This window comes from Zea mays, chromosome 7 (assembly GCF_902167145.1).
Source record: "Zea mays cultivar B73 chromosome 7, Zm-B73-REFERENCE-NAM-5.0, whole genome shotgun sequence".
NCBI classification, from domain to species: Eukaryota; Viridiplantae; Streptophyta; class Magnoliopsida; order Poales; family Poaceae; genus Zea; species Zea mays.
The window spans coordinates 2,545,897-2,571,089 of record NC_050102.1 but is presented as its reverse complement, the minus strand read 5'-3'; the positions used below and the strand labels follow the sequence as shown (position 1 = coordinate 2,571,089).

Below are 25,193 nucleotides of genomic sequence, written 5' to 3'. Positions count from 1 at the left end.
TAAAACAAAGCACATGAAATGATTCACTGTAGTCCATGAAAACATATAACTCTGGCTCATGTGTTATTTTGTAGATAAACACTTACACTTCAGATATGAAAACATAACAGTTACACTTCATAATTGGCTCAAAGTGAATATAAGATGAATGTGTGTGTGTTCCTGCATAAACCAGAAAAATTACAAAATTATCAGAAAGTAGTTCTATCTTTCATAGGGTGCTTCCTCTTGGCACCTGTAATTTTACGCTCTCGAATCTCACAAACATTGACATAGCTGTAGTAAGGGGGTATCTGAGATCTCCATACTAGGACCTCAAATTTTCCATGTCTCTTAGTGCTTCCATACAGCACATCTTGGATCCTTATCTCCGGAACCTCCTCTTGTGAAGAACGGTGATACTGATGACAAACTATTAAATCTTCGGAAGGTGTAGCCATTCTTCCATGTCGTACAGGTCTATTTTGGTTCAGAAGATCAAATGGATTCACACCGATCTCGGAGACATGCTTCTGGATGAACCCTCTCAAGAAGCACATAAACTTGAACCAAAAGTGTATGTTAAATTTTTCCCTCAGCAAATAAGATGTGATGTGTGCACCATGGAACGAACCATGCAACATTCTAGCTATCTCCATTGCAAGCTGTGCAAGCGTTGGATGCTTCTTGGGATCCATGCTTTCAAACGTAAGAGCCTTGAAGAAATACCAGTACGCCTCATGGGACAGAGGCTTCAGAGTTAGAGCCGGTGTTGTTCCAAACTTTACAATCGTGTCTGAATGGCTTGTGACTATGATTTTACTACCACTAGGAAAGCTCCGTTTGGAAACAAGGTACAGCCTATTCCATGCATCTTCATATAGATTTCCACACAGTTCAACAACAACAAGCAATCTCTTGCCTCTGTTCAAGTTTGGCATACAATTGTGGCGTTTCATTCCACACCCTTGTCTGCCAGCTAGCTCATCACTTGTAAAATCAGACTCGCACAACCACAAGATTTCTGAGAAATAATCACAGACTCTTTCGTCCTTGCAAACATGAGCTACTAAGGTACTCTTGCCGACTCTGGGTGGCCCGACAATTGGCATGACCTCCAATTCTCGAGAGCAATGAGGGGGTGTGTGCAACAGAAATTTAACAACAAGTTCTGCTTCCATATGGCGACCAAACATGCAGTTAGCCAGTAGGATATGCATGCTGTAAGGTTGGCGGTACAGACGAGGATAGCTCATCAAGAACATGACTGACTCATTTAGATCAACAATCATGGAACTCAATCCGTCAAGTGCATCTTGTAGTTGTACCCGGGACTGCGCAGTTTGACTGAAGAAATAGGGTTCCTTTGGAGAGGGTACCTTGGATAGGGATAGCATGCCCCTAATAGCTGGATCATTGCAGTCCTCTCCACAGTGAGGCTGGTACCTGAAGGCATCGAGCGCGTAATAGCCTCGGTGCATGGCATCTCTCAGCATGCCCAGCTGCTGGATCATGGCTTGATTTGTGATTTGCCGTCCCATGGCCTCCTCATCGATGACCTGTGCTCGGAGAAGAGCCCTTTGTAGGCTTTCCTCCATGACCATTGTGTGCGGCTTGAAGCACTTGTTGATGATGAAGTTTATGTGTCGAGCCATGAGCTCTCCCAGGGCTGCAGGAAGAAAACTTTCCATGTGAGTTCCCCTTCCTGTATTCTGTGGATGGGTGAGAAAACTCAGAGGTGAGTTTTGATGTTTCTGAAACTCTGTATTCTGTGGTTCACGTCAAAGCTCAAGTGAGAAAGGGGATCCGGGAATGGTTGGGGGACAAGAAGCAAACACATATAAGAAAAACAGAACTGAAAGAGAGTCAAAAGTCCAGTCACATGTATGACCTTTGGGACCAGTTTCTCCTTTACCTAATTATTCTGATTTGTCTTTTTTTTTTTAATTTCGTTGCTACCAGTTAGCTATTCCAGAGAATACGTATAGCACTTGACTGTTGAATTCCATTCCAAGCCTTCGCTGAGTGAACCACTGAGCCATCAACATCCATGATCTATGTAATTTATCCATAGAGTACCTGTAATATCAAGGTCACGAAAATAAGATTGAATGCTTAGCAACTGGTATAATGTATTTCTGTATACCAAACAAAAAATATATTAATCAGTGTCCTCTGTTACACTTTTTATCCTACTGACTGAACACAGTAGTTGCCTCCAGACCAGGTTTTGCACTGTAAATTCACAATGAAGCAACTAACAGTAAAACCTTAAGTGTTATGTTAAAAGCTCATGTAGACAGCAAAAATTTTTAGTTCCTTTTGTGCCTAAATTTAGAAGCGTTCAAGATCCACCATGTATCAATGCCACAGGGACACTTGCATACAATACTTCAAAACTCAAACTTCTAAGCCATAGTTTTAATTAGCATATTGCAATACAATACCTCTAAATTGGAGTGATTGGAGCACCTGCTGACTATCAAAACAAAGGACAATTAGGATATCAGATGAATGCAAGAACATAAATTTGAACGCTCTCATTCAAGTGTACAAAAGAAAGAAAAAAACAGCGACCTGGTGACTCACTGCACCAAGCCTGCCCACTTTAGAGTACATGTAGAAAAAATTGTGTACATATGCAGCTGATAATGTGAAACAATTCAGTAGACAGTACAACTGACTCCAGTCTGTTTCCAACTCTTTGCGGGCCAGATATCAGTGGGAAGCCCAGTCCTCTTGAGAGCTTTTTCTTTACTGGCTAGAGGGAGTTGATAAGTTGTTCCATCTCCTTAAGGCAACAGTCATGCAAACCACCAATCATTTTTAGAATGGGGAATATATTGAAATATTCCAGCTTCTGCACCAATAGATGCATGTGGCTGTTCAATTATTACATCTCAAACCAAAACACATGATGTTTAATATCTCAAGAACAACCATATTTCGAAATCTACTAAAAACCAATTCGATTACTAAAACTCCATCCGTTGTATGAGAAAATTTGCATCATTGTAGTCTCAAGCGCACGACATCCCCACTTGATTTGTGTCATGTTTTCCTCTTTTTGCAACACGGACCATTGTCTTATCCAGTGGGTTCCTCCGAACACTACCTGCATAGGAGTAGAAACTAGTATATTGTTAAAAATCACATCATTTCGACATAGCCATATTGCCCAACACAAGGTGCATGCTCCTTCCCAGATTTTGTACTTAAGTGTATCATCCACCCCATTCAACCAGTTTCCAAACATATGTTGTATGCTTAAAGGTGGTGATATGTTAAAGGAGATTTGTACCCCTCTCCAAATGCATCTAGCAACACAACAATCCAAGAAGAGATGCTGAACGGATTCATTTAAACTGCATCCACAACACTTTAAACTCCCTTTCCAATGTTTTCTCGCTAGATTATCTTTAGTTAGAGCAATGTTCTTGATCAAATACCACATAAATACCTTAATTTTCAAAGGTAATTTTAGCTTCCAGATGGGATGGTTTTGTTGTACAATATGTGGAGCAATAAAGACTTTATACATAGATCGTACTGTGAATCTCCCATGTTTCTGTAAGGACCAAGAGAACGTATCTCTTTGAGTGGTAAGTTGGACGTTGATGACTCTTGCTACCACTTGGTGCCATGCTATCAAATTTTGTCCCACCAAGGATCTCCGAAAAGATACATTTAATGGTTGAGATCGCAGCACTGTTGCAACTGTGTCTTTTTTTCTTTCTAACAATATTATATAAATTTGGACATGAGGCTCTGTTGACAATGGCCTGCTGGGTGGTCTGAGTAGCTAATGCATATAAGCACTTATCCTTCACATGTGAAAATGTAACAGTACAGTTTGGCAATGTTGTAACCTATTACACTTTACATGGTTTTATTTATTTAAGTTTTTTCTTTACTGGAAATTTTTCGCTCTCGAATCTTACAAGAATTGACATGGATGTAGCAGCAGGGTATCTGAGATCTCCATACTAGGACCTCTGATTTTCCTTGTTCCTTAATGCTTCCATACAGGGAATTGCCCCAGCCCCCAATCATCAGAAGGTGCAGCCATTCTTCGAAGCTGTACAGGTTTGTTTTGGTTTAGAAGATCAAATGGATGCACGGCGAGTTTGGAGATGAACTCTCTCTTGAAGCTCATAACCTTACACCAAAAGTGTATGCTAGAATTGTCCCTCAACAAATAGAAGGTGACATATGCATTATTGATTGAACGAATCTGCAGTCTGGCTATCTCCATGGCCAGTTGTGTATTATTCAAGAAATACCAGTAAGCATCAGGGTCAAACTCCGTCTGAACAGCTTGACTGTTGAACTCGAAGCCTTCGCTAAGACGCTAACTGTAACAGTGAGGCATCACTACACACTAGTCATGTTGCCCGTGCGTTACGACGGTTTATAACAATACTCATATAAACTATCTACCAAAAAAATTTTAAGATTTTTTATTGATTGTCTCCGCTCTCCGTATAATATTTTTTGATTTGGCTAACTGATGTTATTGTTTACTCCATACAATATGTCTTGGTACAACATGATCAATGAAGTGAGCGGTTAGAAGAGAGTTCACAACGACTGGCTGAACAAACAGAGATTATAAAATGATATAATTCCACCATACAGAGACCAAATAAGAGAAAGTTTGTGAGCTCAAGTTTATAAAATAAGGCACATGAACTCAAACTTATAAAAAAGATAGATCAAAATATGATGTGATTGCTAAAGTCAGGCATCAATAAAAACTGGATGTGCTCCTTATAAATTATGCTACTTCGTAGCAATTACTAACGTTTAAAACCAACAAATAACCTTTCATTTTTACTGTTAGTGTGACAAATCATTGTTGCTCCATCCAATTCAGCAACCTCAAACATCATTGAGTTCATTGCACCAATGTGGCCTCAGAAACGACCTAATGCTTGCAAGAGGCAAGAACGTCGTGTTGTGCTTGGGCTGTAGCCTCGGCCCGTAGTGCTGGTTCGCCCGACACGATTATATTTTTTATTTTACAAAAAATGTATATACATATATACAATTTATATTCAATATTAAAAACATCTAAGCATGATGTTCTACTAGTTAGACAGCTTCACCTAGTGTCTTCTGCCTTTTTTCCATGCCCTTTTTTTAACATTTTACGCTGATTTAATCAAATGGGCCGACAGACTAATGGGCGTTTGGCCCATGCCGGGCCGGCGTTTGGCCATTATAGGCGTGCATCGGGTTAATTTGAAATAGCTATGAGGGGTTATTTGTAAAAAATGAGGCGGGACAGACTGTGTGTGAGCCGGTACCACTATTGGGCTACAGACCCATTAGAGTTAGGGTCCTAATTTTCCCTGGTTGGCCCCCGCGTCGCCCCCGCGTAGGCGACACGGGTGGCGCCCCGCACCCCTAGCCGTTGTCGCCGCAAATCCTCCCTCCCCTCCCCTTGCCGCCGCCGGAGGGGTCTGCTGGATGCCGGCTCGGCCCCTAGGATGTGTAACACCATAAAAGCCATCAATTAAAATAATAAATTTAGACATTATATTAATTAGGGTAATAAAATTTTTAGTGTTTAATTGTTCATTTGCGTCGTTTTCTTTACATGCGCTTGATTGATTATCGGATGATTGTTGTTAATTTCCTTTTAAAAAGAAATCCTAGTAATTAGACAATAATTAAGAAATATAATAATTATTAGTCTAAAATCAAGTACTCCATTTATAAATATTTTTGGTAATTTTTTTATGATTTTTAGAGTTCTTTAAAAATGAATTTCGGAATTGGAAAAAAAAACTAAAACTACCCAGCCGGCCCACTTAGGCTGTGTTCGGCTGGTATGGTTTCAATCCCCAAGTATAATTAATCCAGACATGGATTGAATGGATCCCTATTGACACTTTTTCCCCACGTGGTTTAGTTCCCTCCCTCCTTTTCCCTGCCCCTTTTCCCTGTCTATTTTTCCTTGTTCGGTTAGCCCCAGTCCAAGGAATAAAAGCAAAAAATCTGATCCATTGTACATACATCTAAAATGTCAAGCTATACATAAAGATTTCTGCTCTGAACATGAAGAACCTTCAGTACACTCGTAGCAAACAGACAATAAGGTTTAGTTCCCTGTCTACATAAAGTTTCAATTCAACAAGATAAATGTATGTCCTAGCAAACAGACAATATGTTGGTCATAGTTTGCACATGATTTAAATAGATAAAAACAAAGAACAAAGTAGAGTTGGTGCTTGCAGTCATTTTGTCTCACTCGTAGACTAAGGTTCAATCCAATAAAAATGCAGACATCACTCATGGCTCACAGTTCTAGGCATGGTTACAACCTACGATCAAGTTGAGCCAAAGGCTTCTAAGTTTAAAACTTTATATAGTAATAGCAAAAGTGTCCCGGAGATGTAAAGCCTGCAAATATACAAGGGGAACAATGATTAGATTCTCACCGACAGAAAGAGAAATATATGTAAATATATGTACTCTAAACTGAAAGAGAAATATATGTAAATATATGTACTCTAAACTGAAATATAATATGTGCAGAACAAGGCCTCGCTGATGATCTTGATCACGAGGCTGGGCTGAAATATAAACTGAAATATAATATGTTGCTACAGCCAATCAGATCCTGGCCTGGCCTGCAGTAGGAATATATGATGATCAACCAAGCACTTTGCTTCTTTCCTCCTAGTGACTGTCTAGGTCTCAGTACTTATTTACATACTAGTGTACACAGTCAGGACTCATGAAATAGCTTGAGATGAAAGGGCCAAAGAAGACAAGAAAACCAGGGAAAATATAATCCTAAGTAAACTAGTGTCTAAAAGAGAAAATCATTTCACATACAATGATTTCCACTACTGAATAACCCGAAACTTCTGCTTTTAGGAAAAGTAACAGCATTCATTCCAGAGACAAATGGAACAACCTAACCTCCTTATCGATAGAAGAAATATAAATCATAGATAGAAGTAATATCTCTAAAAAACATTCATTGGCACTACTGATTAAACGTGATGCTTCTTAAATACAACTAATGGTCTAATGAAAGTACATATCATAAACAAATGGTCTACTGTAAGCAGAAGTTAGGAACTGAAACTACACGTCATGATTTATTGAGTAAAGATGAAAGTAATCAATTGAACTAATCGATTCTTAGGGCACAAATTCGATTGTCAGCACAAAGTAATTAAAGGTTGAGATAAACAACCACTAGCGTTCACGTGCTCCACTACACGTCAAATTTGATTGTCAGCACAAAGGAATTGCTTAGAAAGAATCTGGATCTTGAGATCTGGTAGCGCCAGGGGGATGGAGGCCAGCGGCGGGCTGGTCGCCAGCTCGCACAACCGGAACGAGCTAATCTTCGGGCTGGTCGCTGGTCGCCGGGTTGGTTCTCCTCCTCACCTAGCTACTATGTTCCACCAGCAGCAGGAGCTCTTGCAGGCAGAAGTTGCAGCGGTGAAAAGCAGATCCACTCTCCATCGACATGTGAGGAGTCAGAGGAGGAGGAGGACGTGAGTACCGGTGAAAAGCTGATGTTCTCCACGCTGATCTTCGTGTCGTAGCCTCGTAGGTAGCCGCCGATGTAGCCACCGCCGCCGTCGCCTCACGCTGGTTCTTCGTGATTTGTTTCCACGACGGGAAGACGAGGGCTGCTTCCCGGCCGGGTTGAGGTGAGAATAGCCGGGATGGGCCGGTGTTGAGGCCCGGACGGGGTGAAACGAATGCTGTTTTGTCGTGGGCCGGGATCTTTTCCAGACCGGGCTGATCCACGGGGAATTGGGTCTAACCCCGACCGGGATTTACTTAAACGAACATGGCCTTAGGGGCCCAAAACCCCAAAACCTAACCCTATGTCCCGCGCGCGCGGGCAGGAAATCCCAGCCGCCGCCTCCCTCACGTCTCTCCCTCACCTCACGTCTCTCTCTCCCTCACGTCTCCCTCTCTCCTCTCTGTTTTCTCTCTCCCTTGCTTTTTCTCTCTCACGCACAAGCAGGACAGGCAGCAGGCGGCCGAGCGCCCGCCCCACCGCGACGCCGCACAGGCCCCGCCCTGCGCGAGCAGCGCGCTGCCGCGCCAGCCCACCGCGATGCCGAGCGCGCCCGACGACCAAACGCCGCGAACCGTCGTCCGTTTCTTGCTTCATGGCGATTTATTTCATCCGTTTCTTATTCCTATTATCTCTCCATTAGTAACCGACGTATTGACAGCATTTGAAGTCTGCGGCACCCCATGACCTCCCTGGCAGACTCTTCTTCTCCCCTCCTTCTCTCTATAAATGGGGACAGCAGAGCTCTCTCTTCTCTCCTGCCTACCCAAGCGCCCCATCTCTCTAGCTCACCATTGCACTGCTCGACGCCGTCGTTCGTTGCTGTTCGCCGGAGTTCGCCGCTCGTTGCCGGAGCCCGTGGAGTTCGCCGGAGTGTGCCGTTCGTCGCCGGAGTTCACCGGAGCCGCGTACTAGCTGTCCGTAGTCGAGCCCCGCTCTCCGTCGATCCGTCCCCGTCACACGCACGAACCCGAGGTTGTTGATGACCCAAATTTATTTTATGTATTTTATAAAGCGTTTTGATTCGATTCATGTGTTGTATATTTTGTTGTTGTAATATGAACACATGTGATTCCGATTTATGTATTTGTGTGCGCTACGGAATTTGTTAGAAATATGCGATTAGTAGTGCACCGTGTTATTTCATGTTAATCGGCGCGTTGATTTTGATTTAGAGAGATATGACGTAGATTTAATAGTCACACGTTGGTGATAAAAATACTAGATAAGAATTTATAGTCAAATTTGGTCACGATAAATTTTAGAAACTACTTGGAGAATTATAGGTGCATTTTTGATGGATTAGAAAATGGTATAGAACTCATGTCATTTGATTAATATAGAATTTTAGATGATTTATCTAATTATTTTATTAGCATATTTTTTTATATAGAAAGGAGAAAATACCATTGGTAGATGGCAAAATAGGTTTTTGCTAGTCAAATAAACATGTTCACAGATTTAGAACTTAAAATTGTTAGGGTACTAGTTTATGCCAAATAACCTCGCTTGTGTTAGAAAATATCCAATTAGTAGTTTATGTAGATTTTTAGAATATTAATATTATTAAATTCATTCTTGCTATACTAACTAATTTGAGTTAGAAGGAATAAAAGGTATTAATTTATTTATTAGTATTAATAGACAATAAGTATTATTTATCTTCATTGATGATGTTAAAATAAATTAATACTAGTTTAAAACTATATTTATTATACCCACTCATAAATTCACCATTAGGATCACATTAATAGCTATAATTAAATTAATAAGTTATCTAATGACCCTTAGATTATGTCTTTTAAATATTATTATAGTGCCCCGATGTAGATTTGCAAATGAAAAGTTCAAAAGGAAATATTACCCACATCCTTTCCGGTAGAATACAATAATTAATTGGTTAATTTTCTAGATTCTATAAAGTTTTAATTAGCGCCATATTTATGTATTTTTTTTAATGAATCCATATAGTATATACTTTCATAGTCAAATTGTCATATGAATTCCTCTAGTGTATTCTCGAAACTAAATAATAAGTATTTACGCGATTAGTACGTAATTAAGATATGATTAGTGCGATGGGTTAACGTGTGCTTAATGACGTATTGGTGTATGTTTATGAATGGTGCATGTTTATTTATTGGTGTATGTTTTATTTTTGTATGTGCGCTATGCGACCCTATTAGAAGCGGATTGTGCGGTAGACGATCCGAACTCGTTCGAAGACGATCCGCAGGACCCGCTTGAGCAAGGCAAGTGGATTCTCCCTCTGCATATTCTGTTTGTACCTATTCACTGCATATAATAATGTTTACCTTTTTGATATACTGCATAATTTGATGGGTTTCACCTAATTAAGGATTTCCTAGATTTACTATCTGTATTCCTTGTTTAACCTGGGAAAATAATTAAGCTGTGCAAGATTCATGCTACCGCTCAACTTAATGATTCTTAATGTCACTCTTTAATTGGTTTTAATGTTCCAAAAATGTTAATTGGCAATTATGACATTAACCCGATGGTTAAGATAATTTTATTACAAATTTAATTGGAACATGGAGTGACCACCCAGGATAACAGTGCAACCACGAGTGCTATCATGGCTCTGGCTTTGGTAAATAGCTCTATATGCTTAGTGCCTAGCAACCTTACCTGAAAGATGGGCAAGAGGGGGAGCGGTAGGTGCTGGCAGCCCACGTTAACATGGGGTCGTATTCTTGGCTAAGGTACTTCACCCAGGGGGCCACCACCATCGTCTTAGAAACCTTAGCGGGTTGCTTCGTATTAAGGTATTTTGTGAAAGCCTCATAATGGATCCCTAGCCATTCACCTCGGCAGTGTTTAAGGGTCCGATCAACCCGGGCTAGATGGGATACATGGCTTGTGGGTAAAGTTGTACCACCTCTGCAGAATGTAAAACTGATATATCAGCCGTGCTCCCGGTTATGAGCGACCTGGACTCCTCACATGATAATTGAACTTGAAGATGGAATTAAATTGAGATCCGATGATCTGCCAATAATTTGCTTAAGTGGTTTCACTTAAGTGTTTTTGTTATATTCATATTCCTTTGTTTTAATGGGATATATGGGATTCACACTTATTAGTAAGACAGGTGTTGTTAATAAAATGTTGACCAATTAAAATGCTTACTGCTCAACCTTAGCCTCACCTTGTTATACCTGCATTAGTTTTTCCCCCACTTGCTGAGCCCCGACCATAAGTGAGCTCACCCTTGCTTAATTTTGATCAGAGGGTGATGCTGGAGACTTTGATGGAGATTTTATCGACGACGATGATTTCTAAGTCTAACGATGCGCCGGTCATCTTCCTGTGGGAGATTGCCCAGTTGTTTATTTCCGCTTTACTTTGATGTGATACTTGTTAAAGATACAATGTTTCAGATGATGTAATAAAGTATTATACTCTCTTTACGCCTTTATTGCATTGTCTTTTGATATATTACACTTGTGACGTCAACATATGTGTGGAAATGGATCCTGGCACGCATATGGTATGCGCTCGGTTCTACCCCTGGAACCGGGTGTGACAGAAGTGGTATCAAAGCTATGCTGACCCTAGGTCGTTAGACTAGTTAGAAATGGAAAGCCTAGTTAGTCTTTCAAAACTTGAGTTATTTTCCTCCATAAAAAACTTATTTTATATCCAAACTCAACTCCTTTATAATCAACTCTTCTAGTCTGATTTTCTCTCATCTATCGGAAGGTTGCTATCAGAAGAACCGCTTACAAAAGTATTACTTATGTTGCTCAAGATCGGCCAGCACCCTCTACCTCACCTTTGGATGATGAAGAAGAAACGTCTTTCTCTGCCTTATCCTCATTCCTTTTGGAAGGCTTTGTTATGAAACCCCTGAGTCTGTCACCATACTCCTTTAGGTTGATAGGATAGTTTATTGAAATAAGCTAGACGCAGTAGACGATAAAACAATGTTATACTATAACAATAACAACAATGTGATGGTGATGTTTGATATGTTTGAGTTGGATTTTTGTTTGAGTGCAATGGTCTGATGGCCATAAGAGCATATAAAAAAAATAAAAAAAAACCTAGGATATTCCCCTCTAGAATCTTTTCTACTTCTCACTCTTCTAAGGATTTCACTATCTAACCAATCAGATGGTGAACGCCCGTTCAGGACCCAACAACCACCGAAACCAACGTGGTCAATAGATACCACCATCCCCACCGAACCCCAACATGGAACAGTTCATCGCCGCACAGATGCAGTTTCTACAAGGACTTACTGGAACTGTTCAGCAGATTCAGCAGAACCAGCTGAATCAACAGCATCAGCAACAACAGCAAAATGCACCCCCGGCCAGAGATAAGCACCGGGATTTCATGAGTCATCACCCGCCGACATTTTCTCATGCGGTTGATCCTCTGGATGCCGATGACTGGCTCAAGGTCATTAGGAAGAAGCTGGACATAACTCAGTGCAACGACCGAGAGAAGGTCTTGTACGCCTCGGGAAGACTCGAGGGAGCCGCGTCCGACTGGTGGGATGCCTTCACAGCGGCACATCCCAATGCTGATACCATAACCTGGCAGGAGTTCCAAGAGAACTTCCGCGCTCACCATATTCCCTCGGGAATTATGAAGCTAAAGAAGAAGGAATTTCTTTCCCTTACTCAAGGGAATATGTCAGTCAGTGAGTATCGTGATTGCTTTACTCAGCTTTCACGCTACGCACGCGAAGAAGTGGACACGGATGAGAAGCGCCAGGAGCGTTTCTTGGAAGGATTGATTGGACCTCTGAACTATCAACTTCAGAGTCATACCTTCCCCAATTTGCAGACACTACTGAACAAGACAATTGGCCTTGAAAGCAAAAGAAGGGAACTATCTGACCACAAAAGAAAATTCCAAGGTCAGTCAAGCAGGAACACCCGCCCGAACAACGCTCAAGGTTCGCAGTTCCGCTCTGGAAATCAAGGCGGAAACAATTATCAAGTGCAACGCTCTGGACAGCAAGGCCAGAGAAATAATCAGAGTCAGAACCAACAAAGGAGTAACTCTCAGACCAACCAGAGGTCTGGTGGAAATTCACAGAACCATCAAGGTGGCACCAACAACACGCAGGCCAGAAACAACGCACCTGTCCAACCCAATGGATGTTTCAAGTGCGGTGAGATAGGCCACTATGCCAACAACTGCCCAAGGCGCAACCAGCAGACACCCCAGAAAGGCAATAATCAGAGGAATGACCAGAACACCCCCGCTCGTGGATCTGCTCAGAACAAGACTCCACAGAACCAGAGCCGAGGGAGGGTCAATCACGTCACTGCGGAATCAGTGCCTGAGGATGTAGACATAGTGTATGGTATGTTCCTTGTTAACTCCATACCTGCATCAGTTTTATTTGACTCTGGAGCATCACATTCATTTATAACTGAGTCATTTGTGGAAAAACATAACATACCTAAGTACGCTCTGAAGAGGATATTACACATAAGTTCACCGGGAGGTGACATGAAGGCCACACACTCATGCCTCCATGTTAATATCAAGATTCAAGGAATAGATTTTTCAGTCGACCCAGTGGTCCTAGGATCCAACGGGATTGATGTGATTCTTGGATGCAACTGGTTGAAAAGTTGTGATGGAGTGATACGGTGTGCCAATGGAACAATTATGTTGACAAGTCCTCAAGGTGAAAGAATCCAAGTTAACATAGACAAGTCAACAGATGACAAAGGGAAGACAGTGATCAATCACTTGGAAGAAAAGCCCTTGGAAAATATCAAAGTAGTGTGCGAATACCCAGACGTATTTCCGGAGGAATTGCCAGGTATGCCACCTGACCGTGATATAGAGTTTTCTATTGAATTATTACCCGGAACCGCACCTATCTCGAAAAGACCCTATAGAATGGATGTTAAAGATTTAGTAGAATTGAAGAAACAAATAGAAGAATTACTAGAAAAAGGTTTCATTCGCCCAAGTTCATCCCCTTGGGGAGCCCCAGTGCTATTTGTGAACAAGAAGGATGGTTCGAGGAGAATGTGCGTTGATTATAGAAGTTTGAATGAAGTAACCATCAAGAATAAATACCCGTTACCTCGAATTGAAGATTTATTCGATCAAATGAAGGGAGCTAAGATATTCTCAAAGATAGATCTGAGATCGGGATATCATCAGTTAAAGATTCGAGCAGAAGATGTACCGAAGACAGCCTTCACGACGAGATATGGATTATATGAGTTTTTGGTCATGTCGTTTGGACTGACTAATGCACCAGCATACTTTATGAACTTGATGAATAAAGTATTCATGGAATATCTGGATCAGTTTGTGGTCGTATTCATTGATGACATACTGATATATTCTCCGAATGAAGAAGCACACGAAGATCATCTAAGGCTAGTCCTACAAAAGCTTCGTGACAACCAACTGTACGCAAAATTCTCGAAGTGTGATTTTTGGTTGAAAGAAGTTGCTTTCTTAGGGCATATTGTTACCGATGGTGGAATTAAAGTGGACCCAGGAAAGATAAGTGAGATATTGGATTGGAAGCAACCAAAGGATGCATCCAAGATCAGAAGTTTTCTTGGATTGGCAGGATACTATAGAAGATTTATTGAAGGTTTTTCCAAGTTAGTGAAACCTCTTACCTCACTACTGGAGAAAGGTAAAGAGTTCAAGTGGGATGAAGCTTGCCAGAATTGTTTTGAAGAACTCAAGAAGAGGTTAACCACTGCACCAATATTGGTAATGCCAGACATCCACAAGGGATTTGATGTGTATTGCGATGCATCACACCTTGGACTTGGATGTGTGCTAATGCAAGAAGGAAAAGTGATTGCTTATGCTTCAAGACAGTTAAGGAAACATGAGAAGAATTATCCTACGCATGATTTGGAACTAGCTGCCGTAGTGCATGCTTTGAAGATTTGGAGGCACTATATGATTGGAAACAAGTGCAAAATCTTCACGGATCACAAAAGCCTGAAATATATATTCACTCAGAAGGAACTCAACCTCAGACAAAGAAGATGGCTTGAGTTGATTAAGGACTATGATTTGGAGATACAATATCACCCCGGAAAAGCAAATGTAGTAGCTGATGCTTTGAGCCGTAAGGGTCAAGTGAACAACATCACTACTCATTTGATGTCACAGGAATTGTGCTGGGAAATGGAACAACTCAACCTTGGATTTCTCAATAATGTAGAAGCAACAGTGATGGAAGTTGAATCTACTTTGGAAGAAGAGATTCGTAAAGGACAAGAGTCTGATGAGAAAATTAAGGAAATTAAAACTTTGATTAGTTTGGGTAAAGCCCCAGATTTCACGGAAGATGAACAAGGCACAATATGGTTTAAGAAGAGAATCTGTGTACCAGAAATCGAGCACTTACGCCAACTTATTTTGAGAGAAGCTCATGATTCAGCTTACTCTATTCACCCTGGAAGTACAAAGATGTACCAGGATCTTAAGGAAAAGTATTGGTGGTATGGTTTGAAAAGAGATGTTGCTACTCATGTTGCATTATGTGACGTGTGTCAGCGAGTTAAAGCCGAACACCAAAGACCAGCAGGATTGCTACAACCTCTCAAGGTACCAGAATGGAAATGGGAAGAAATCAGTATGGATTTCATAGTTGGACTACCTCGTACTCGAGATGGCTATGATTCAATATGGGTCATAGTAGACAGGTTGACTAAAGTGGCACACTTTATACCTGTGAAGACAACTTACTCAGGAGCCCAGTTAGCAGAGTTATACATGTCGAGGATTGTTTGTCTGCATGGAGTACCGAAGAAGATCGTATCAGATCGAGGAACCCAGTTTACCTCACGCTTTTGGAAAAGACTTCATGAGTCCATGGATACCAAGCTAAACTTTAGTTCAGCTTATCATCCTCAAACGGATGGGCAAACAGAAAGGACAAACCAAGTGTTGGAAGATATGCTAAGAGCTTGTGCTCTAAAGCATGGTAGAAGCTGGGATAAAAGTTTGCCTTATGCAGAATTTTCGTATAACAACAGTTATCAAGCAAGTCTCAAAATGGCACCGTTTGAAGCACTATATGGACGAAAGTGTAGAACACCGCTTTATTGGAATCAGACTGGAGAAAGTCAAGTATTTGGTCCAGAAATACTCCAAGAGGCGGAAAAGCAAGTGCAAATTATCAGAGAAAATTTGAAGACAGCACAGTCAAGACAGAAAAGCTATGCTGATAATAGAAGAAGAGAATTGATGTTTGAAGTAGGAGACTTTGTCTACCTTAAAGTTTCACCGATGAGAGGAATGAAAAGGTTTAAGGTTAAAGGAAAATTATCACCTCGCTATATTGGCCCATTCAAGATTTTGGAAAGAAAAGGCGAAGTAGCCTATCAGTTAGAGCTACCCGATAGATTATCAGATGTGCATGACGTATTTCACGTGTCACAACTCAAGAAGTGCTTAAGAGTACCAGAAGAACAGTTACCCATGGAAGAATTGAATGTCAATGAGGATTTGACCTATTCGGAGTACCCTGTTAGAATTCTGGAAACATCTCGCAGAATTACACGGAGTAAAGTCATTAACATGTGCAAAGTTCAGTGGAGTCATCATTCGGAAGATGAGGCCACTTGGGAAAGAGAAGATGAACTCAAAGCAGAATTCCCTCAGCTATTCTCGGAAGTTTCTTAATCTCGAGGACGAGATTCTTTTTAAGAGGGGTAGGTTTGTAACACCATAAAAGCCATCAATTAAAATAATAAATTTAGACATTATATTAATTAGGGTAATAAAATTTTTAGTGTTTAATTGTTCATTTGCGTCGTTTTCTTTACATGCGCTTGATTGATTATCGGATGATTGTTGTTAATTTCCTTTTAAAAAGAAATCCTAGTAATTAGACAATAATTAAGAAATATAATAATTATTAGTCTAAAATCAAGTACTCCATTTATAAATATTTTTGGTAATTTTTTTATGATTTTTAGAGTTCTTTAAAAATGAATTTCGGAATTGGAAAAAAAAAACTAAAACTACCCAGCCGGCCCACTTAGGGGCCCAAAACCCCAAAACCTAACCCTATGTCCCGCGCGCGCGGCCAGGAAATCCCAGCCGCCGCCTCCCTCACGTCTCTCCCTCACCTCACGTCTCTCTCTCCCTCACGTCTCCCTCTCTCCTCTCTGTTTTCTCTCTCCCTTGCTTTTTCTCTCTCACGCACAAGCAGGACAGGCAGCAGGCGGCCGAGCGCCCGCCCCACCGCGACGCCGCACAGGCCCCGCCCTGCGCGAGCAGCGCGCTGCCGCGCCAGCCCACCGCGATGCCGAGCGCGCCCGACGACCAAACGCCGCGAACCGTCGTCCGTTTCTTGCTTCATGGCGATTTATTTCATCCGTTTCTTATTCCTATTATCTCTCCATTAGTAACCGACGTATTGACAGCATTTGAAGCCTGCGGCACCCCATGACCTCCCTGGCAGACTCTTCTTCTCCCCTCCTTCTCTCTATAAATGGGGACAGCAGAGCTCTCTCTTCTCTCCTGCCTACCCAAGCGCCCCATCTCTCTAGCTCACCATTGCACTGCTCGACGCCGTCGTTCGTTGCTGTTCGCCGGAGTTCGCCGCTCGTTGCCGGAGCCCGTGGAGTTCGCCGGAGTGTGCCGTTCGTCGCCGGAGTTCACCGGAGCCGCGTACTAGCTGTCCGTAGTCGAGCCCCGCTCTCCGTCGATCCGTCCCCGTCACACGCACGAACCCGAGGTTGTTGATGACCCAAATTTATTTTATGTATTTTATAAAGCGTTTTGATTCGATTCATGTGTTGTATATTTTGTTGTTGTAATACGAACACATGTGATTCCGATTTATGTATTTGTGTGCGCTACGGAATTTGTTAGAAATATGCGATTAGTAGTGCACCGTGTTATTTCATGTTAATCGGCGCGTTGATTTTGATTTAGAGAGATATGACGTAGATTTAATAGTCACACGTTGGTGATAAAAATACTAGATAAGAATTTATAGTCAAATTTGGTCACGATAAATTTTAAAAACTACTTGGAGAATTATAGGTGCATTTTTGATGGATTAGAAAATGGTATAGAACTCATGTCATTTGATTAATATAGAATTTTAGATGATTTATCTAATTATTTTATTAGCATATTTTTTATATAGAAAGGAGAAAATACCATTGGTAGATGGCAAAATAGGTTTTTGCTAGTCAAATAAACATGTTCACAGATTTAGAACTTAAAATTGTTAGGGTACTAGTTTATGCCAAATAACCTCGCTTGTGTTAGAAAATATCCAATTAGTAGTTTATGTAGATTTTTAGAATATTAATATTATTAAATTCATTCTTGCTATACTAACTAATTTGAGTTAGAAGGAATAAAAGGTATTAATTTATTTATTAGTATTAATAGACAATAAGTATTATTTATCTTCATTGATGATGTTAAAATAAATTAATACTAGTTTAAAACTATATTTATTATACCCACTCATAAATTCACCATTAGGATCACATTAATAGTTATAATTGAATTAATAAGTTATCTAATGACCCTTAGATTATGTCTTTTAAATATTATTATAGTGCCCCGATGTAGATTTGCAAATGAAAAGTTCAAAAGGAAATATTACCCACATCCTTTCCGGTAGAATACAATAATTAATTGGTTAATTTTCTAGATTCTATAAAGTTTTAATTAGCGCCATATTTATGTATTTTTTTAATGAATCCATATAGTATATACTTTCATAGTCAAATTGTCATATGAATTCCTCTAGTGTATTCTCGAAACTAAATAATAAGTATTTACGCGATTAGTACGTAATTAAGATATGATTAGTGCGATGGGTTAACGTGTGCTTAATGACGTATTGGTGTATGTTTATGAATGGTGCATGTTTATTTATTGGTGTATGTTTTATTTTTGTATGTGCGCTATGCGACCCTATTAGAAGCGGATTGTGCGGTAGACGATCCGAACTCGTTCGAAGACGATCCGCAGGACCCGCTTGAGCAAGGCAAGTGGATTCTCCCTCTGCATATTCTGTTTGTACCTATTCACTGCATATAATAATGTTTACCTTTTTGATATACTGCATAATTTGATGGGTTTCACCTAATTAAGGATTTCCTAGATTTACTATCTGTATTCCTTGTTTAACCTGGGAAAATAATTAAGCTGTGCAAGATTCATGCTACCGCTCAACTTAATGATTCTTAATGTCACTCTTTAATTGGTTTTAATGTTCCAAAAATGTTAATTGGCAATTATGACATTAACCCGATGGTTAAGATAATTTTATTACAAATTTAATTGGAACATGGAGTGACCACCCAGGATAACAGTGCAACCACGAGTGCTATCATGGCTCTGGCTTTGGTAAATAGCTCTATATGCTTAGTGCCTAGCAACCTTACCTGAAAGATGGGCAAGAGGGGGAGCGGTAGGTGCTGGCAGCCCACGTTAACATGGGGTCGTATTCTTGGCTAAGGTACTTCACCCAGGGGGCCACCACCATCGTCTTAGAAACCTTAGCGGGTTGCTTCGTATTAAGGTATTTTGTGAAAGCCTCATAATGGATCCCTAGCCATTCACCTCGGCAGTGTTTAAGGGTCCGATCAACCCGGGCTAGATGGGATACATGGCTTGTGGGTAAAGTTGTACCACCTCTGCAGAGTGTAAAACTGATATATCAGCCGTGCTCCCGGTTATGAGCGACCTGGACTCCTCACATGATAATTGAACTCGAAGATGGAATTAAATTGAGATCCGATGATCTGCCAATAATTTGCTTAAGTGGTTTCACTTAAGTGTTTTTGTTATATTCATATTCCTTTGTTTTAATGGGATATATGGGATTCACACTTATTAGTAAGACATGTGTTGTTAATAAAATGTTGACCAATTAAAATGCTTACTGCTCAACCTTAGCCTCACCTTGTTATACCTGCATTAGTTTTTCCCCCACTTGCTGAGCCCCGACCATAAGTGAGCTCACCCTTGCTTAATTTTGATCAGAGGGTGATGCTGGAGACTTTGATGGAGATTTTATCGACGACGATGATTTCTAAGTCTAACGATGCGCCGGTCATCTTCCTGTGGGAGATTGCCCAGTTGTTTATTTCCGCTTTACTTTGATGTGATACTTGTTAAAGATACAATGTTTCAGATGATGTAATAAAGTATTATACTCTCTTTACGCCTTTATTGCATTGTCTTTTGATATATTACACTTGTGACGTCAACATATGTGTGGAAATGGATCCTGGCACGCATATGGTATGCGCTCGGTTCTACCCCTGGAACCGGGTGTGACAGGATGGCAGCGACGGGGTGTTTCCTTTCTTGCTTGTTGTTCTCGCGCGGATCTGATGGGAGATGGCGCGGTACGTCGGCGGCGGAGCGCGCGGCAGCGCGGTGCCTACAGGTGGTCGTAGTCGTGCTAGGGCGCGCCGTGGCATGTGCCGCGGAGCTCGTCAGGCGACGGCTGAGGCCCAAGCAGCCAGGCGTGGCGGGACGCTGCCGTGAGGGCGTCGTGGCCTGCCTCCGCACCTCGCTCGAGGATCTGCTCCGATCGTCGTCGTCGTGCGCTGATGGTGGGGGTTAGGGTGACGCCGAGCTGTGCTTCTTCGAGGCGGAGGCTGTCAACGCGTGCGTCGACAGGTAGATTTGAGCGGTGGTCGGCGCACGGCGGCATGGGTGACTAGGCGAGGCCGGCGCGCTGGCTGCGGCGAGGAAGACCACTGGGTGGTGACTGCGGTGTAGCTCTGGCGGTGCGGTCGCAGCACTGTTGCTGCCTGCTAGGGCTACAGAGTGGTCCGGCGGCGGTGGCAGGCTTCCCGGCTGTGGGTGAGTGGATGCTGTGTTGAGTGCTTGTGGTGGCGGTGAGGGGCGGTGAGGAGCGGAAGATGGGGTGCTCGTGCGGGTGTCAAGGCCTTGTCTGTGGCTGCGACAGCCGAATCTGGCTCCTCAGTGGTGATGTGTGGCGACGGTAAGTGGGCAGCAACTAGCAATGGCCCTGGTGGCGTCTGCGGTGGTGCGCGTGCCAGCGGATATGGTGCATCGCAGCGGCTGCTGCTAGGGATGGCCGATGGGAGGTGCGCTGGTGCGGCGCGAGGTGCTGTCGTCGCTCAACCAGGACCGTGGGCCTAGTCGGAGGTGGTGGCAGTCGGCGCAGCTTTGCGGTTGTTGTGGCAGCCGGCGTGTCGATGACCCTCTAGATGGGTATGTGTGGGTTGTCTGGGCAGCGGTGGCGGCGGAAGTGGTTGCTTTGTCTCGGGTTCCTGACCGGACGTTGTGCTGGGGGTTTTCTTGGGCGAAAGCTTTGGCGACGGCAACGCCCATGGGCGCTGCTTCCCCCATTGAGGGCGTCGGCTCCCCAGCACTATCTTCTGTGGGCGAAACCCTGGTCCATCTCGGACCGGCGACGGTGGCGTCCCCGACGTCACTCCCTTCCTGAAGGCGTCGCTACTGAAGTTTGTCTCGGCCACGTCGTAGCCTTCGGTGGTTGCTTTCGTCTTTCGGGTCCCGATTTGCGTGTGGAGGTGGGGGCTTGCATCATGAAGTTGAAGCTGCTACATCTGGGGATGTGGCTCAGCAACAATGACGTGGGGGTGAACCCCCCATTCTTCGTGGGCTGGTATGCTTTGAAGATGAGTCATTTGGCGGAGGCGAGGCGGTGGATCAAGGATTTGGAAGTCTCGCTGGTGAAGAATTAAAGCAGTCTCGAGTGGGTGTCTCATGGCTTGGTAACGACGGCGCGTCACAGCCTTCCTTCTCCTGTGCTGGTGTTTGTAATCGTCGTCGTGTTTCCTTTGGTCTTGTGCTGCCCATCTTGGGAGTCGGAGCTGCTCGTCACTTGTGTTGAGCTCAGCAACGATGACTCAAGATGGGCATTGTGTGGGGGGTTGTTGTTGTTTGGGTTGTTTGTGCGCCCTATATAGGTTTTAGGCCCGCTTTCCCTTAAAGATGGGGTCAATTCCTTTCTTCTTAATTGAGAGGCAAAGCTTCTGCCATTACGTTAAAAAACAGTTAGGGTCATGTGAGTCTATATATTGTATCCCATCTCCTATGCAATACAATCAAGCAGTTCATAATTCTACATGGTATCAGAGAATTAGGGTTTCTCCCTCCCCACCCACATCAGCCTCTCCCCAACCCCTCGGCCACCTGATCCGTCGCTGCCGCGCCTCCATGCGCCGCCGGCCGGTCACAAGGCCGGTCACCTCCTCTCTGCGGTTGCCACCGCCGTCGGGCCTAGTGCAGCCCACCCCCTGCGCTGGCATCTTCGCCCGTGCAGCCCCTCGTCATCGCGCTGACCACCTCCTAACTGCCTACGCTAACGCCTAGCAGCGCCTCTCTCTTCACGCCTCTCCCGTCGCCGGCGTCAAACCGTCCTGCCAAGTCCGGCCCAAGCCCCTTCCTGGCTGGACCCGCCCCGTCGCCCACCCTTTCATCGCCCTTGTTGGATCCGTCACTGCCGTGGCCTTCCCGGCCGGATTCACCGTTGTTGCGACCTTCCCAGCTCGATCTGCCGTCCCTTTGACCGGATCACGTCTTCCCAGTTGTATTCGTCGCTGCCGTGGCCTTCCCGTCCAGATCCGTCGTTACCCCTTCTATTCTGCCACGGGCACGACCACCATGACCGGCGCAAATGTGTGCGCTGTCGCCGACCTCCCTGGAGGGGCTCCTCGACGTCCGGACGATCGAAGAAGCAAGAAGGTTGGCCTGCTGGTGCTCTTTTGTCGTGTCGCCCTGTCGATCGTTGACGCTCGAACGTCGACCCCTCCAGAAGAACAAGCTTCTGCTGCGTGTCTCCCAACCGCGGCCACCTCGACTTCGGCTACCTCGGCATATAGGGGCTATCGTCTTCTTGGAGCACACACCGATCTCTACTCTAGCCACAACATATTTTTTGCTACAATTCCCGATAGATAAAGGACTTAACTCTTTGTGTATATTAAGTAGTAAAAATAGATTGTTATTTCAAAAGGATGACATATAGCCGCACCCTGCAACATTACCTGAGCACCGCTTCTTTCTAGTATGTAATAATTTGTCTGAAGAAAGAGCACCTAAGGTCACAGAGATCACATTGTCAGTCCAGCAACTCCTAAGATTAATGCTCAGGGTAAAACAAATCAATTCAATTCCATAATGAAATAATGATCCTGTGAAGTGATCTGAACTCACAACATACTCAATTCCATAATGGCAAAGCATCAGAGCACTTATCCATAGCCACGCATATGAATTATCAGAATGAGAAAACGCGACAGAATACTTCACTATTCTGGATGCTTTGAACTGGGACAGAGTTTGGTATGCATTCACTTCATGAACTGAAACTAAGACTGGCAGCTGATATGTACTGCTACATTCCAGATTACATCAGTATTGCTATGTTTTGCTAACTATTTCAATAGTACCGTGCCTGTAGGCAAGGCCTCAAGCACAAGCTCCCTATAAAGCTAATACTACTACCAACAAAATTTGCCAAGAAAGCCTCTGATCAGCACCATAGGTCTCTGTATAGAAGTTGAAGCAGACCCCTCGCCTGTGGTGGACACCCATAACACTGCAGAAACACATATTTCAAACCAAATATCAGCATGATGACAAATTAACCTCCCCTCATTGGCTCATAAGTACAGAAAACACACATTCAGACATCATCTATACTTGTACGCTGCAGCATGTCTAAGGAATGCACAGGATTAACTGCGCTGAGGTCGATTGAGAGCACCTAGAGGGGGGGGTGAATAGGTGATCCTGTGAAACTTAAACTTATAGCCACAAAAACTTGTTAAGTGTTAGCACAATAATCGCCAAGTGGCTAGAGAGGAGTCTCAACAAAACACAATACCACAAGAGATCAAACACAGAGATGACACAGTGGTTTATCCCGTGGTTCGGCCAAGACCAACGCTTGCCTACTCCACGTTGTGGCGTCTCAACGGACGAGGGTTGCAATCAACCCCTCTCAAGCGGTCCAAAGACCAACTTGAATACCACGGTGTTTTGCTTTGCCTTTCAATATCCCGTTTGCGAGGAATCTCCACAACTTGGAGCCTCTCGCCCTTACACTTGAGATTCACAAAGAAATACGGAGTAAGGGAGGAACTAGCAACGCACACAAGACTCAAAATCAGAGCAACAACACGCACACAAGTTGCAACAAGAGCTCGCAACACCACTCAATGAGTTCACAACTCAACAAGAGCTCTAGATGCTATCACAATGAACCAAATGCGCGGAATCGATGTCTTGGTGCTTAGGAATGTTGTAGGAATGCTTAGTGTCCTCCTCCATGCGCCTAGGGGTCCCTTTTATAGCCCCAAGGCAGCTAGGAGCCGTTGAGAGCAAATCTGAAAGGCTGATCTTGCCTTCTGTCGACTGGTGCACCGGACAGTCCGGTGCACACCGGACAGTGTCCGGTGCCCGATTTCTTTCCTTACACGGCGCAGCCGATCGTTGGCCGCCAGAGAGCCGTTGGCGCACCGGACATGTCCGGTGCACACCGGACATGTCCGGTGCACACCGGACAGTCCGGTGCCCCCTTCTAGCCGTTGGCTCGGCCACGTGTCCCGCGTAGATCGCGCGGCCGACCGTTGGCCCGGCCGACCGTTGGCTCACCGGACAGTCCGGTGCACACCGGACAGTCCGGTGAATTATAGCCGTACGTCGCCGGTAAATTCCCGAGAGCGGCCAGTTCGCCCGAGTCAGTCTGGCGCACCGGACACTGTCCGGTGCACCACCGGACAGTCCGGTGCTCCAGACCGAACAGCCTTTTGGCTGTACACAGCCAACTTTTCTCTGACTCGATTTCTCCTGTTTCAAGCACTTAGACACAATACATTAGTCTTCAAAACAATGTACTAAGGCTTAGAAACATACCTTTACTCTTGATTTGCACTTTGTCCATCCATGGGTATAGATTCACATTTAAGCACTTGTGTTGGCACTCAATCACCAAAATACTTAGAAATGGCCCAAGGGCACATTTCCCTTTCAATCTCCCCCTTTTTGGTGATTTATGCCAACACAACATAAAGCAACTAGAATAACTTCAAATAAAACTCAAATTTATTCAATTTTGGCATATATGGATCATCCTTTGCCACCACTTGGTTTTTTTTTGCAAATCAAAACTCAAATTTCTATCTCTAAGTCAAACACACATGTTAAGTCATAAAGAGAGTCATTTCAGGAGTATTTGATTCAGGATTCCAAAAACTCATCCTTTTTCCCGTAATCAACATTTCTCCCCACAAGAAGCCAACTTTTGACAAGAGAGACAATAAAAGAGTTTTGACCCCACAAAAAACTCTATTCTATTATTTTCAAAATCTCTCAAGTGGTAGCTGATCCATTTATCACTTTGGCCTTTATTTTCTCCCCCTTTGGCATCAAGCACCAAAACGGGATCAATCTTGGCCCTTTAACCCCATTGCCTCACCAAAATCTTCAATTAAGAGCAAATAGGCAATAAGAGTTAAAAGATGAACTTGGAAAAGTTACTCTTTTCATCGGAGTGCAGTGGAAGTCTTGCATGGTCCAAGTCCACCTTTTCCCTTTTAATTCTCCTTCAAGACTAAAACAAGCAAACTCAAGCATATGGTTAGTCTCAAAGGGTCAAGTTGTAACACATCTCCCCCGAAAACTGTGCATCACTTTG

At 43.3% G+C, this 25,193-nt stretch overlaps 1 protein-coding gene and 1 pseudogene across 1 annotated transcript; both read right to left on the bottom strand.

Annotated features, from left to right (window-relative positions):
• Positions 1-1,890, bottom strand: LOC103631900 (putative disease resistance protein RGA3). The gene has a single exon (XM_008653741.3). The coding sequence runs from the start codon at positions 1,668-1,670 to the stop codon at positions 192-194; it is 1,479 nt and encodes a 492-aa protein (XP_008651963.1). The 5' UTR covers positions 1,671-1,890; the 3' UTR covers positions 1-191.
• An 18,229-nt stretch (positions 1,891-20,119) lies between these two features.
• On the bottom strand, positions 20,120-21,801 carry LOC103633649 (uncharacterized; annotated as a pseudogene).
• Positions 21,802-25,193: the final 3,392 nt, after the last annotated feature.

Excerpts from the sequence above, each read along its gene's own strand:
- LOC103631900 (XM_008653741.3), bottom strand. The coding sequence starts at position 1,670 with ATGGAAAGTTTTCTTCCTGCAGCCCTGGGAGAGCTCATGGCTCGACAC.